Below are 16,822 nucleotides of genomic sequence, written 5' to 3' on the forward strand. Positions count from 1 at the left end.
GGGACAGGGACTCACTACGTAGCCCTGGTTGGCCCAGAACACACTGTACAGACCAGCCACTGGTCCTGAACTAAAGTTCAGCCTGCCTTTGCTTCCTGAGTGCTGGAATTAAAGGAATGCACCATGATGCCTGGCTTCAAATAGCATCTTTTAGCTTTAAAAGATACCTTATAATCAGTGTAAAATTTGAGTACTAAAGTAAAGTTTTCAGTCTTCAAAATTTAAGTAGTCCCCCACAATCTGCCATTCAATAAACTGACCCCACCTGCATATGAGCAGCATCTGTTTCTTCATTAAAGCCCAGAAACGTGACCTGAATTAAAAAAAAAAAAAATCTCCATTAGTTTACTGTGTTTAAGTCCTGGGTCAGAATGTGGACAAGGCACAATAAGCAAGGCACTAAACACTGGGCAGGGCAGGCAGTGTTCCTAAAGACCAAGGTTTCTACCACACTGTAGCTCTTGAACCTCACCATTCACTTTTCCCTTGCCCTCCTCATCCCCATCATCACTGCCATGCACTCTTACTTCCACCATCACTGGACCTGTCCACAGCCATGCCACTTGTCCATTTGCCATGGTTGTTAATGGATGCCTTCAGCCTGTCCTCATTTCATTCAAACCCATGAGACCCCTTTCTACATCTAGCACATGCCCTGTGCATGACTACTTGAGGTTCTTGCAGTGGTGTCCCCTTGGAATAAAGCTCTTCCTCAGACACATCTAGGCCTGGCTCCTCTTCATTCTGCAAGTTCCTGTAAGTTCCAGCAGCCTCCTTAGAGACCATCCTTCCCTCTGTAGATTCCCCCAGGCTCCCTCCTCACTAGATGATTCTATCAATATTCCCTTTAACACTCTTACAGATCTACTACTCCCTACACACCGTTATACAATTCAAATATCTATGGCAGCTCTAAGTAAAAGTAAGTAAGAAGAACAAGTTCTAAAAAAGATGTGTTATGCAAATAATTTCTTCCTTATTCTTAAAAACACATACATGAAAAATAATAGTGAAAAGCAATACACTGGACTATTTAGCAGTGACTAACTGGAAAGCTTCCTGTGGCCTAATTTTCCTCTCCTTCTGTCTGTGTGCTCCTTTACCTAATTCACTGGATAAAGAATATGCACTTTCTTTTTAAATTTTTCAGTACTCTCATTTTCCTACAAAGAACAGAGACTGAAAAGTTATTTTTTTAGATTATATTTATATACTTGTCATCATGCTAGCCCCCTTTGATTAGGGGGAAAAAAGTAAATGATCTACCAAGTAAGTGCTGTGTCTAGAAATACAAAATATTTAAATAATAGCAATTAATAATACTGGAGAGAAACTGGATGGTTAAAATCTAAGACTACATTGAATATACTTTGATTTCTTTCTGATGACTAAGAAGCCAGTCAGAATCTAAATTACCCTGGCACTTTATTAATTACGGCTACTAACCCAGTGGAGTGTTAGGTGCCCTCTAGGCATCTAGCAATCTGTTCTCCAGGAGAAGCAGCCTGTTTCCTCAGAACACTTCCAGGCAATAGAGCATCCCTCCCTAAAACATAGACACTAATTTCTTTCCTTTTTTGAAACAGATATTTAGTGCATAGATTTTATACAATTACATAAAAGCATGTATTCATGTATTAAATAAAAGGAGAAGTAAAATGGTCTAGAGAAACAGAGGCTAACAGAAGAGAAGGGAAGGTAGGGGATTTAAAGTACAGATTTGAAATTATATATATGAATTTGATTTGAAATACATATATTATATGTATATATGAGAGGTCTGCTCCTCTTTCTAGGGAGAGATTTTTTCAGGTAATAGATAGATAGATAGATAGATAGATAGATAGATAGATAGATAGATAGATAGATAGATAGATGAAACTGAAAACAACAACAAAATATTTAAGTCAGCTCAGGTACTTGACTTAAAATGAACCAGTATAACTGGAAAGAAAAAAAAAAAAACCCAAAACTTAGATATGTGAGATATGTATACCCTAAAATGGGTCAGAAATCTCTCCTATCCTTTCAAGCTTCCTTGAACACAAAGAGAAAATACGATGACCTTGGGTCCTGGAGATGCCAAGGGAGCCTGCTCCTTCAGGTGATATGGAAGGTCTCATAGAGCAGGTTGGAAGGACAGCATGATGGCAACTAGGGATCCGGGCTACAAAGCTGAGGGCTGGGCAGGAGGCGGAGGAAGAGCAGCTCTGCCCTACAGAGACAGAGTAGAAGAGGGAGGCAGAGGAGAGAAAGCAAGGGGGAGACCCAGATGGCAGAACACTACTCACTTAGCAGGCCTGCTCCTCTTTCTAGGGAAAGAAGCTTTTCAAGTAAAGAATTCCTCCAAGAACAGAAACCTCCCACCCAGGAAGAAATCAAGGTTTATTACAAACCTGCCTTCAAAAAGGACAGATCTAGATAGGAGAACCAATTTTAAGCTGTGAAGATCTAATACTAACCTTGGGGCTTTGCACATGCTAGGCAAATGATCTACTCTTAAGTTATACTCTCAGCCCCCTATACCAGATTCCAGTTTGTAATATGAATGTGATGATGGACTACAGATGCTGTTTTTAAAAAAAAAAATCACTCCTTTTAATAACAACGAATTCAAACAAAGATGAAGAAAAATGCTATTGCAGAGAAATAGCAAGCAAGATGTATATGTAAAATATACCACACACACACCCTCAGCTTTGTAGCCCGGATCCCTAGTTGTCCTCATGCTGTCCTTCTAGCCTGCTCTATGAGACCTTCCATATCACCTGAAGGAACAGGCTCCCTTGGCACCTCCAGGACCCAAGGTCATCGTATTTTCTCTTTTGTGTTCATCGAGGAAACTTGAAAGGATAGGAAAGATTTCTGACCCATTTCTGATCCCTTTTTAAGGATTTAAAAAGTGATTACATGAAATAAATGTACTTTGTTTCAGAATTAAAGAAACAGCATTAAAGTAGTAGCCACTGAATAAGCCCTACCTGCCCAGTGAGAGGTCAGTAAGACCTGTACACTTATAAAAAGGCTAATGTAACAGTTGGTCAATGATGTTAGCTATTATTTAAAAGATACTTCTTTTCAAATAACATTGTTATTCATTATTTAAGAATTTCATACAATGTATTTTGAGCATATTTGCCCTCCCCAATTAATCCCAGATTCATTCCCAACCCCATACCCACCTAACATGGTGGTATCATAAAAAAAAAAAAAATTCAGGTTCAATTTGTGTTGCCCAAATACTTTCCACTATGAGGCCTGTCTGAGGGCACTGTCAACCTACAAGTCATACCCTCAAAATAACCCAACTGCTTCCCAATCACTAGTATTATGTACAGCTTTTAAAAACAGACCCTGAAGTTATACGAAGACCATGAAAACATATTGTGCACAATTGCAAAAGGGTTCAGAAAGGCATATGGCAAACCTCAGTTAACTGGGGGTGCTCATCCTGGTTTAAACACTCTCCTCCTGATACACTGCATAGCTCCTTCTCACTCTGTAATAAAGCCTTTACAGACTGGAACACATCTTCACTGAAGCTCTGTGGAATAAATAAACAAGACAATTTAACTCTAAGACAAGTAAGAAAACTTGCAGATATTTAAGTTTTACAGTTACTCATTCACCAATTAATATTTTTTAAATTATCTGTTAAGCTCAATTCTGCTGAGAAGAAAATTCAAGTTACTGGAAAACCATACAGACCTATACTCCAGATTCACTTAGACTTACCTCTTACACCAGTGCTTCTCAACCCTCCTAATGCTGTGACCCTTTAATACAGCTCCTCATGCTGTAGTGACCCTCAACCATAAAATTATTTCATTGCTACTTCATAACTGTAATTTTGCTACTATTATGAATCATAATACAAATATCTGATATGTAGGATAATACAGATGTGACCCCCACACACAAAGGGGGTCAAGAGAGAACAGGTTAAAATTTTTGCCTTACACTAAAATTAGCAAACTGCATATATTATTTCCAAGTCACTAGCAGAACAGAAACAATTTGTATACTGAGTGAAATGATGTAGCTAGAAAAGGGTACATTAGCATCAACTATTCTTCCCTTAAAAGACAGAGGAAAAAATAAAAGTCTAAAAATAAGACTTCCTAGTGGTCTTAAAGCAGCTATATAACAAAAATAAGGTAAGACACTCCGTGTCTGGGAAAGAAAGTTGTCAAAAATGCCAAGTGCATGCAGGAGACAATGAATATTACAGTCGGACAGAAAGATAACACTAACTTCCCACTAACTCCAGTATTCCTCTTCTCATATGTGACCTGCTTTCCTCACCTGTGGGACTGCCTTATACCACAATCCTGCCCTATAGAACCCTATCACACCAAGGCTGAAGACGATGTCCTCACCCTTTAGTCTAAATTTCTCCTTTACTGTTTGCAGATTAAGGTCACTTGATCTGTATTATAACATATTGTAATTACAATATTCATATGTATATCTTCTCTGCTCACTGAACTGTATCACAAAAACTATAATATTCCATTCACTTTATCTCCTCACATTTTATATCAAGTCAACAAACAGCTGCTAACCATAAAAAGTTCATATAACTCAAATCTGTAATCTAAGAGATAATATTAAGGAATTCAAGAAAAAGGTATGTAACGTTAAATTTCAATCTCACCTATCAAGATGTGCCTATATTTTTAAAATACTACCTTTTCTAATGCAGGGTCTTAGAATCAATAACCCTCAAATAACAATGAGCAGATCACATATCCAGATTGTGGTTTCTAAACACAAACCAGCAATTAAAAGAACCAGAGCTCCTCAGAAAAATGTCTGGTTCCAGATCGTGGACAGAGAGAACATACAAAAGAAACTATACCATCAAACTGTGCCAGAATACAGAGAAGTGCTCAAAGACTAAATTGAGCAATTTCAAAAGAACACAGAAGTCACTGTATTATTCAGGAATCCCCATTGGCTACATCTGGAACAAGCAGGGCACCAAAAAGAACAGAAATGGTAATGCATCCTAACTCCTGAGTTCAGTCATAGTGTTCTTTGCCTATGATTGCTGGATGACAAATAGGGGCAAGCTGATTCCATTAGAACATCCTCTTTGTAAGGCTAAACATACTGATTTGGAAAGAATTATTAGTATATTCTAAATCTATGAAGTTAAAAGCTATTGGGAGATATGCTACTTACATTTCTCAAACTATCATCACATAGCTTCCTTAACTTAGCATTTAATCAAAGTTATTTTGCATTTATATTGGAGACAGCAGATGGTTACAACCTTGACCACTTCCTCAAGAGCACTGACGATATTACCTCTTGCCCTGACGTGAGAGCAATGAAGACCAGGAAACCTCTGAGATGTTCCTGACAAACTACAGTGAAAACCAATGTGGTATATTCTACAGGAGAGCTAGCTCAGATTTTTCCAAAGATATAGTGTCATGAAAATAGGATCTAGACCACTGGACTGGTTCCAGAATGAGGTAACCAAAATATTCAATGCAGTATGTAACAAACCTTGAGGAGACTCTAGATAAGAAACAAGAAAAAAGCTGGGAATGGTGGTGCACACCTTTAATCCCAGCACTTGGGAGGCAGAGGCAGGCGAATTTCTGAGTTCCAGGCCAGCTGGTCTACAGAGTGAGTTCCAGGACAATACAGAGAAACTCTGTCTTGAAAAACAAAAACAAAAAAGGAACAAGAAAAAGTTAAAGGTTTACAAGAAAAATTTTGAGACAAGTTGGGGGGAACTTATCAGATTACACGTCAGATGAAGTTACAGATGAAGGTTTTCTTAGAAGTGGTAATGACAGTAACACACACACACAATTATAAAGGGAAATGGAGGTGTAAAGAGAGAAGAGAATGGTTGTAAAAAGATGTTAACAGAAGGTAAAAAAATGTATGAGTTGTGCATTGTTCTGAGTTTTTTCCCAACTTTGGTAGACTTTAAAACATTAGTATTTATAGTTTTGTTTTCATTAATGAATAGAGGTTTTCACATTAATTTGTAAATATACACACACAAATAAATCATGAACTTCAACTACCAATATGAATAAATTCATGACACTCTAAAACAAATGGTATTTATAGGCAGAAATCGCTACAAATAAATACAGAATTGTAAAAGCCTGTGAGTCCAGAGGAATACAAATGACTAAGAAGTGGGGGAGGGTAACTATGTACTTGCCAGCACAAGAAGTGACAAGTCATAAACTGGCAATTAAAAGGCCTTTACCCATCCTTAGGTGTACTATCTTCTCCCTTTATAAATGCTGTCAAAAGAGAAAAGAATAAAAAAAGCAAAGAAAACAACTTCATGAAACTCAAAGATGGTCTTTGCGGGCAAAGGAAGATCTTCATGAAGGAAGAATGACCAAGGCTGTCAGTCCAGGTTTTTAGTCCTGGTTATTTGAGAGGATTAGGCAGAAGCAATGGCAAGCTCAAGTCTTTTCTGAGATAAAGAGCTACTTCAAAGCCAGCCTAGTTAATGTACTTTCTATCAAAAGAAGTCAAGAAGGAAGAGGATGTAAAGTGGGAACTAGGAACACAGCTCAGTGGTAGAGCAGTTTATGTAGCATGTACAAGGCCCTGAGTTTAATCCACGGTACAACAAACACAAGAAAAGTAAATTTTCATTGGCTCACCATCTAGTGTAGTATGACAAGTCATAAGCATTCAAATGCACTGATACTGAATACATGAGTGTTCAATACTTCTTATACACCTTTACGGTAGTTCTAACAGTATGTAAGACAGTTGACCTTTTTTTTTTTGGTTTTTCGAGACAGGGTTTCTCTGTGTAGCCCTGGCTGTCCTGGAACTCATTCCATAGACCAGGCTGGCCTCGAATTCAGAAATCTACCTGCCTCTGCCTCCCGAGTGCTGGGATTAAAGTCTTGCGCCACCACTGCCTGGGACAGTTTACTTTTTTATAAAAAAGGTAAAAAAGATGTGTGAAGAAGAAATGGGGCAGAGGTACTGTACTGTAATGATTGACATCACTACTTTCATACACGTTCGTCTTCAGAGTATTTTAATGTTATAATTTACATAAATACTAAGATTCATTTAAAAACTCTAAAAGAACCAAACCCACATGTTTAACCTGAGACAAGGACTTACTTTTCGGACAGACGCTTTACTCCTTAGGTGACGATTCCTGAGAGGCTGGAAAGCCGCCATAACTGTAGTACTGCAGTGTACAATATTGTTGAAGAGTAAATCCACACAACACCTAAAGGAGAATAGTAAAGAAAACAACTTACTCATCTGTGTGATTCAAGCACGCATTTTATGCTCCATCATCTCTTCAAATGTAGGCATTTAAAGAAAACCCTGAACACAAACACTAAGACCTAAAAGCCTCTTTGGCACCCATGGATATGGACATGGGGGAGGGGATGAAAGGTGAATCTGAGCACCTTAATGAAATACAAAAGTATTATGAAATATTTTTAGAATCACAACTATAGTTTGCTATTACATTCAATTGCACTGCCACCTTAGCTGCAGAATCTTAACAAATATCACTGGGAAAACGTTTATAAACTTGGATACTGTCACAGAAGGAAGCCATTTTCATAGCCCGAGTCACTCATCTATCCCCGAAGCAACACTAAATGGGGCAGGTACTATTACCCCTTCAACAAAAGGCTTTAGAACTATATAAATAAGAATGTAAAATTTGTACATATATTATAAAATGACAGATGAACACAAACACAATTGTTATCTGGAAGTTTCGGAGTATACCAGTGACTAGAACTCAGAAAACGAGCTGTAGAGCTATATACCTTACACACAGAACTCCTCAATACTCACTTCTACATGATGCTTTCATAAAAATTTTTGGGGACTTCAATGGACTCAAACACTACACAGCCAGCCAACTGTTCTATCTCAGTGTAGAAAACTATCTGTTCACTAAGGTCTGCCTGTACCACACACAGTGAGGATGGTGAGAAGACAGCGGTCTTGTTGGACCCAAGCCTTGGAGGGAAATATCTGATTATAGTAAAGGCCTGGAAGTAGAAAACTGAATTCTAAGTAACAAAATACAGAAAATTATAGCAATAAATATTTAAGAAAATCTCACATAAATTTCAATTATCTTCAGTTAACCAAACTTCAAGGCATGCCTATTTGAGGGATCCAAGACAGTGTCTTCAGCACAACTTCATCCTAGTCCCCGCCCCAGAATTTAAAAAGGCTAAATTTTACTAAGGTTCTAATTTTATATTCTATTTTCATACTCTTACTACAGAGGTATGAGCCCATCATCTCAGTCACTGCCCTACTGCTGTGAAGAGACACCATGACCAAGGCAGCTATTGTAAAAGAAAGCATTTGACTGAGGGCTTGCTTAGAGTTTCGGGTATTTAGTCAATTATCATCACGGTGAGGAACATGGGGCCATGTCACTTTGTATTTAATTTAAGCCAAACACCTACCAAAAGACTATCTGTGCAATGTAAGAGAGAACCAGTTTGGAATAACATGGCACTCTTCTTAAAAAGAGAAAAAAGCCTTTGCAAATCCAAAAGCATGTAGAGGACAAAGAGAAATAGCGAGGGCTGATTCCCTCAAGCTGTAGATCTAGGAAGACTCCTAAGTTACAGTTGCACACGAGCAAACATGCATCTTCCCTTAAACTACTGCCATCGCAAGTGCCACACCGAAGGCCTGCTTGTGTCATCAGAGACAAGCCACGCAGAAGAGCAACAACTGGAAGTGGAATGGCTAGAGCTCAGGCAAAACCCAGAAAATAAAACACCACCAATAAAGTAAATTTCCTGAGGAACAGTACAAAAGCAATATTCATCGGGAAAAACAAGTTTAACACATTTGTTAACCATACATACATATCTAGAATTTAAAAAAAAATCACAAAATTTATAAAGAGACATGAAAACAATCAGAGAAACAACTATAAAAAACAAAGACCAGAGCTACAGGGCACTGAACAAATATGCACACCTCCGATCCTGCAACTTCGCATCCCTTCACAACCCTGAAACCTCCCTTCACACATGCTTTTGCAAAATACAGTGCCAAATATAGCACAGTGGAAGGCTAGTCACTGAACCAGAAACAAAACCTAAAAATAATCTAATTTCTCATTGATCCAAATAAATTCACATATTATATATTACCCAGCAGCGGGAAATGATGAGTTTGATAGTACACATGAAGTGAAGAAGCAGGTTTGCAAAATGCTACAAATGACTTCAGATTAGCAGACTGACATCATTATATATGAATATTTGCACAAGCATAGGAAACATCTTGAAGACAGTGCTGGAAACCGATAATGAGGATTATTTTTATGTTACAAAATTTCACCTATCCGATTTATGGGAAGATGATAAATTATCAAAATAATGCCAGTTCCAGGATGTATCCATTATCCCATTCAGTGTAAAATCTTTAAGTATGTATAAATATAAAATATAAGTATGTAAAAAATATATATTGTACATAGATACATACATATACATATATACACACTATAAATAGGTACAGGTAGTGGGGTTTTTTAATTTTTTCATAGATTCTTCATGAATTTCACATCATGCACCCAATCTCACTCATCTCCCTGTCACTTCATATCTGCCCTCAGTCCTCACAACCTTCCCCCACAAAAGAGTATAAAAAATGGGGCTGAAGAGATGGCTCAGTGGTTAAGAGCACTGGCTGCTCTTCCATAGGCCCTGAGTTCAATTCCCTGGCTATCATATGATTGATGGCTCATTACCATCTATAATGGGATCTGATGCCCTCTTGTGGCAAGGCACACAGGTACACATGCAGAAAGAGCATCCATAAAAATAAATAAATCTTCAAAACAACAAAAACAAACAAAAATTTCGTTGGAAGCTGGTGTCAGTGTGTCTCACAGTACACCCTTTTGTCTACACATCTTTACTTGCAAATGTTCATTGCAATTGGTCTGGTCTGAGGCTTCTGGCTTCTGCTATACTGTATCACCACCAGGACTTCTCTCAGATATCCCACTGTCCTGTGTCATGGATATCCTGCAACTTTGGATTTGTGGAAGCAGCACCTTCATGCCATTCAGCAGATCCTAGTTGAGGTAGATGTTGGAGTGAGTCAACTTTGATCAAAGCCCTGGATCTGGGCCTGGGTAGCAGCTGAGTTGGTCAGCCCACCAGCTTTCCCCAACCCACACTACCACGCTAAGCTTTCCAGCACTGCCCAGGCTAGCTCACCCAATGCCACAGACAAGGGGCTGGGCCAGCTTCTAAATGTGCTGTTCAGGAAAGGTGCAGAGTGCTGCAGCTAATGAGGGGCAGGACCTGTTCTTCAGCTCTTATGAGCCTGGGGTCAGCTCTCCAGTCTGCTGCAGTTGGCAAGAGCAAAGTAGAGAAGGGCACTGCCCCCATCCCACATCACCATGCAGCAGATGAGGGGTGGAGCCAGCTCTCCTGTGCTCATATCCTCTAGCCAGCTCACCCATGCTGCCAACACCAGAGTCAGCTCTACTGTGCTGCCTAAGCAAAGTGCCCAGCCACTCTCCCAAGTACTGTAGCCACTGAGGGGCATGGTCAGCTTTCCAGAGTGTTGCAGCCAGTGAGAGGTAGGGCCAGCTCTGCACAGCCCTTGAACTACAACATTGTCCCAAGAAACAGCCCAGACTAAGATCATCCACATGGCCTTTGCTTTTAATGGGTCACATACACTGACACAGACCCCTACTGCTTCATGAAGCTGGGACTTCCCCATGGCCTGCCTCAGGAGGTGGGGCAGGCTCCTCACATCAGGTTATTCCTCTCCTCCTGAGTCTCCAGTTCCACCTCTCTGTCTTTCCCCCCAGTCCAACACACCTGTAGTGGCTCTGGCCGAGGACAAGCCATGCAGCCAGTGGGTCTCTTGGTGTCTTCAGCCCACCCCTGCCACATGGCTTAGTAGCCTGCATGCCTCTGGATATTTTCTGCCCACCCACCCCAGGTGGGCCTCTGGCTTTTTTTTTTTTTGGGGGGGGAACAGGTTATGGGGACAAACTTATCTTGTAATTGTCTAGAAGCAAATGAATTCCTTAACGATTACAAATGAAAAACAAACACAACTTCCTACGCCTTCCTACCTCATCTCTAGCTTAAGAACCATTCAAGTCAATAGCACCTGTAACTTGACCTTTTTTATAATCAGGACTCAGGTGTAAAACACCTTCTAACAGTAACTGTACCCCATGACTCACCCCTTTGCACTATCTCTCAAATAACAACTTGAAAATCAGATTGTTTCTAACGCCAAACACAAGATCCAATTTCATCAATTCTATTCTTTGTTTATTTATTTTATTCATTCACTTTACATCCCGCTCACTGGCCCCCCTCCACAGTCCTCCCCTTATTCCCCCCTATGGGGACCCCCATTCTAGCACTTCAAGCCTCCGTCCAGCTTTAACACTTTTTGTTTTTTTGTTTTTTTTTTTTGTTTTTTTTTTTGGTTTTTCGAGACAAGGTTTCTCTGTATAGCCCTGGCTGTCCTGGAACTCACTTTGTAGACCAGGCTGGCCTCGAACTCAGAAATCCGCCTGCCTCTGCCTCCCGAGTGCTGGGATTAAAGGCGTGCGCCACCACACCCAGCTTAACACTTTTGTTTTTAATTCCTTGTCCCCATTGGTTTTTTTCTACTTAGTTTTCCAAAGATACTTTACCTGTGGTTTGAACTACACAATTAAGTTCCTAGTTTAGAGTTTCAGTTCAATCCCATGCTTTAGTTTTAATTCCTCTTATCTAAACGTTCTAACTAAACATGGAAGGATCTTTGCTATGGTTTGGATGCGGGCTGTTCCCCAGAGGCTCACATCCTAGAGAGCTGGTCACCAGTATGGTAGAGGTGGTGGAATGGTAGAGCTGGGACTCTGGGGACCTCTAGGCCCCGGAGGCACTGCATCACAAATGAATTAGTGCTGCTCCACGGCAGTTCTTGCTCCCACTGGACCACAGCAAGCACTCCAAGGGCTGCTATAAAAAAGCTCCTTCCAGCTCTCTGGCTTCCAGTCCCACCACTCAATCTCTTCCCCTCGCACACACACAGGCCATGATACTATCTACTATGTAGTGAGTTACCCAGAAAGCCCTGACCAGGGGCTCAAAGGTGGAACTGCTCAAAAATGGGACTTTCATTCTCTAAATTTGTGAGCTAAATAAATCTATTCTCTCTAGAAAACAACTCACCTCAAGTATTTTGTTAGAGCAACACAAAACAGACTAAGCCAAGTATAGTTTAATGAAAATAACTATGTTTAAAGCCAGGTGTGGTTGCACAACCTTTAATCCCTGCACTGGAAGACAGAGAGGCAGGTGGATCTCTGAGTTCAAGGCCACCCTGATCCCTAGAGGGAGTTCTAGGACAGCTAGAACCACACAGAAAAACCCTGTGTCCTAAATAGACAAATGTGAATTAAAAAGTATGCTTAGCCAGGCAGTGGTGGTGCACGCCTTTAATCCCAGCACTTGGGAGGCAGAGACAGGTGGATTTCTGAGTTCAAGGCCAGCCTGGTCTACAAAGTGAGTTCCAGGATAGCCAGGGCTATACAGAGAAACCCTGTCTCGAAAAACCAAAAAGTATGCTTAAAACCTGGGTAGAGCTTCTTTAAACACTCTCCATTGTTATCTCATTATAAACCAGCAAATCAACTCTATAGTCAAGCATGATTTTCCCTCAATCCTTACTGGTGATCTCAGCTAATCAGTTACAAATCCCTCATCTATTATGCTCTAAAAGTCCACTCACTTTTCATGCATCTTCCAGGACCTCTGAGGAAAGCTTACCTCATCCCTCATCTTTCCTATCACTCACCATGTCCTCTATGCTCTCCAGTGGTTTATCCGTTACTCTTCCGGGCCACTGTTTGTACACATCTCTTTTGTGACTCAGGAGATTAAATTTGTATTTGAAAATGGTAGGACTCAACTGCTTGCTAAATAAAAAGCAATCTTATGATTGCATACATTTGTAATGTTAGGTTCAGGGTTGAAGCTGGACTAAGAGGTCAAGACTGGTCTAGGCAAGACTCTCAAAAAAAAGTAATCTTATTTAAAGTGCAAAGTATACTTAAATGTTCAAATAGGTATGCCTACATTTAATGTCTTTTTAAGTTTATTAGCAGGTTCTACTATGTTTGAGATATGTAATAAATGTTCTAAATATATTTCAACACGTACCAAATGGCCAAGTGTTAAATTTAACTTTCCATTGAACTACAATAAATCAGTACAACATACACATAAAACATTGGTTTTTTAAACATCAGACAGCAGCAAGGCAGGGTGTAGCTGATCCCTCAGAAAGGAAACACTGCCTGCCAGCTACTTCCAGGTCACAACACAGTGAGTCTTGGAGACAATGCTGGCTCATGTTATAGAACAGCGTATTAAAGGAAGAACGCAATGGCAGCAAGTGCTGCAGAGGTCTGAAGAACGGTTTCCTGGAACTGTTAGCTAAATACACACTGAGCATCTGAGGTTGAGAAGGGATCCAAGAGCAGTATACCAAGCCACACTTAGGACCAAACAGGGTTTGGAATACTTCATACTCTCCCCAACTGAGTAGGGAAAAGCAAAACTCCTGTAGCCCATCAGACAACATGCAGCCTCCACAGAAGCTGTCCACATTAGGAAATCCAAGCGTCACCACTAACAAAACCTAAACATGGACCTTGAAACAACCCTACAGAGTACAAATAATCTAACTGTGCATTCCAACTGCAGCCAGCTCTCTGGAAAAATACACTTCAAGGAAGCAATAAGGAAAAACTCAAGGGTGGGCAGACAATATGCAAAGGAGAGAAATCTAACAGGGAGAGAAAAATGGGCAACAACTGCACACCTAGAATTGATATTAGCGCCTACTTCTGCAGGATTCCAGCGTGGACTGAAGACTAGCCAGACAGTAAACATCAAGGTCTGAACAACTACTAGACTTTGGGATTTTTCTTTAGGAGTGGCCACTTTTGGACAGCCAGTCCACATCCTGTACGCCACACTAATAAATCTCCCTTTAATATACATAAACACATTCAATAGATTATGTTCCTCTAGAGAATCAATTAATACACTGTGCTCCATACAGTCAAGAAGGAAGAAAACATGATCACGATAAAAGAAGAAACACAAGACAGCAGACTAAAGCAGAACTTCTGGGAATGCAAGAAGGGGAACCCTGCAGATGAGCAGATTAAGCTGAGAGGAGTGGGTGGGGAGATGGGAAAGAGGATGAGGTGAAGGGTTAAACAAAACCAAAGATTATGAAAAATGCCATATACATGCTTGATAAAACTGAGTATGAAGAGGCAGCCTGCACAGGTTATTAAGTGAACAATTCAATGCCAGGGTGGGATACCTCCTTATGAGTTGTTAGTCAAGGAGTTTCTACAGCCAACAAAACAATACAGGTAACTGCCTCTGCTGGTGGTTGCTGGTAGGCCATATTACTGAAGATACCGCATGGAACTGAAATAGAAGTTTCCTCCCTGCTGGTTAGCTCTAATAGTGCTGGAAGGTGCTATGTAGGTTGTTGGGGGTGAATTTTCATCAACAGGCTTACTCATCTGTACTACATTACTAACCTGCCAGGCAAGATCTGCCCACTGATGCAATAAAGGCAAATTATGGGAATAACCAATGGCTTTCTAACTGGAACGAGAGGGAGTTCACATCTGGTACTGCAAACCAAAGGCCCTAATAGCTGGTGGGTCACAGGCTCTAGTGAGGAAGCTATAGCTATAGTTTTACAGAATGATGTGCCCACCACATTATCTTCTAAATACTCTGTTTAGCTACACAGATCAATGATGGACAGTGATAAACTCAGCCTAACAACCAGACAATGATGAGAATAACTGACTACTGAATGCTCAGGAGATCTACATTATCCTTCTAACTCAGAGAACATCAACAGAGAGGATGCTGTACTCCCTACATGACTTGGCATGGCACTCTTGAACTCAAAGAAGCTGTACTGACTTAGACCATCGACATTTGTTTCAAAGAAGGGACTCACAAGGCTCAAGCCCTCCCTGAGGATTTATAAGCAGTTAAAAGTAGTGATGGAATAGGGCCCCACAAGACCTCCCCCTCACCAACAACGGATAGGCAGTAAATGGTTGATGAGGGAGGGACAGTGAGAGATTTCCTTTAGTGTTGTAGTCACTGGTGAGGAGCTACAGTCCTGCAAACAATGCCTCACCTATATTATGTAAGCAACCCTACTGAAACTCACTGGGTCACCAAAAAGTCATCAAAGTAGAAAGAGACGAGTTGGAAAGAGAAAGGGAGTCACCAGGAGTGGGAGGACATAAGTTAATGGAGTGAATATGATTAATACATCATATTCATGTACAAAACTGTCGTGACATTGTGTAATTCCTATATTAATAAAAACGTTAAAAATAAGGGAAGTATCTCTAAAATGAAAAACATACTAGATGCATTAACTTTATATATTGAAGTAAAATTGTAGATAATATAATAGAAAATATCTCAGCAAAACACAGGAATTTAAAAACAGGCAATTCCACGGCATCAGAATCTATTAAGCATCATAAAAAAAAAAGGTAGGTACATGGTCTCCTAAAGGTCGGATGGAGGACAGAATCAAAAGCAGGAAGGCAAAGCAGTATAGAATTGGTCTAGAATGCACCAAATTTGATGAAAATAATGGCAGATCCAAGAAAATCCAATAAATATTTTAACAAATTAAAAACCACCCATGTGAATCATAACCAAATTGCTAGAAACAAAAGACCATTTTCCCAGCAATGAGGAAAGAGAGTGAGGGGGCCAGCAGGCCTGACACCTAGGCAGCCCGAAGCAGGCCAATGACATCAGCTCTAACAATGGAAAGAGGGGAAAGTGTTAACAGACACACATGTTAAAAAAATTACCTATCAAAGATTAAGACAAAATAAAATTCTTCTCACTACTCAAAGAGCTGTGAGGATTCATCATCAGCTGATCACAAGAAATTAACTATGAAAAGAAATTCTTCAGACAAATAAAAACAATACCAGATGGAACCTGGACCTACCAAAGTCATAATGAAGGATGAAATGTTAAAAACAGAGATATAAGACTATTTCCTCAGTTCGTAGTTGCTTTTAAAATAATAACGATAAAAATAGCAATTGATTAAACACTGAAGTGAAAAGCACGACAGAGAGAACAAAGGATGTGGTGGGTGAGCAGTGAGAAGTCAGCCATTAGATGCAATGTCATGTATGAAATGTATTGTGTGAAAACAGGCTGTGCGGAGCTAAAGCTATAAACCCTACAGTGACCACCAGAGAAACCAACAGAATTAACAAAAACAGTGAGCAGTGGGAGGATGCGAGTGATGCCATCCTCTCCTGCAGAGACAAGGCTAAGGCTCACCTCACCTCACGGCTTGACAATAGCATGGAAAGGCAGGACTCACAAGCTGGTTCCTCCCTCAGGCACAGACCTGCTGCTTGACTTACTAAATCTAAAAATACCACAACTATCCTCTGCCTTCCAAAACAATAGCCAATTATATTAAGAAGAAAGAACATTTCTACAATGACTAAGACATTTGCTTTCTGATAGTTTCTGGCTTTTTATATTTTACTCCTAAGTCAACCCATTCCTGCATGTACAAGATACATCTTATTCTTACCACCGTAACGGCTAGGCTAGATCAGTCTTTGCTGAAGGGGTGGACCTATCTGTCCTCTGGATGCCAGCAGACCCACCCAGCTGTGAGAATCAACTCTCCAGAAGTCATCTCAAGTAGCTGGCGGAGCAGAGCTAACTTTAGCACTTACAACTAT

General features: G+C 40.2%; 1 protein-coding gene across 3 annotated transcripts in view; it reads right to left on the minus strand.

Moving 5' to 3' along the window:
- Window positions 1–16,822, minus strand: part of Akap11 (A-kinase anchoring protein 11) — a 44,455-nt gene that overhangs the window by 23,425 nt on the left and 4,208 nt on the right. For all 3 annotated transcript variants that reach the window (XM_029468779.2, XM_029468778.2, XM_029468777.2), the window contains exons 2-4: window positions 7,129–7,240; window positions 3,428–3,544; window positions 266–313 (exon numbers count right to left, since the gene is read on the minus strand). In XM_029468779.2, the coding sequence (XP_029324639.1) occupies window positions 266–313; window positions 3,428–3,544; window positions 7,129–7,240 (277 nt within the window). The remainder of the gene's footprint in view (window positions 1–265; window positions 314–3,427; window positions 3,545–7,128; window positions 7,241–16,822) is intronic.

This window comes from Mus caroli, unplaced genomic scaffold (assembly GCF_978045245.1).
Source record: "Mus caroli unplaced genomic scaffold, Mus_caroli_1 scaffold_12, whole genome shotgun sequence".
Classification (NCBI taxonomy): Eukaryota; Metazoa; Chordata; class Mammalia; order Rodentia; family Muridae; genus Mus; species Mus caroli.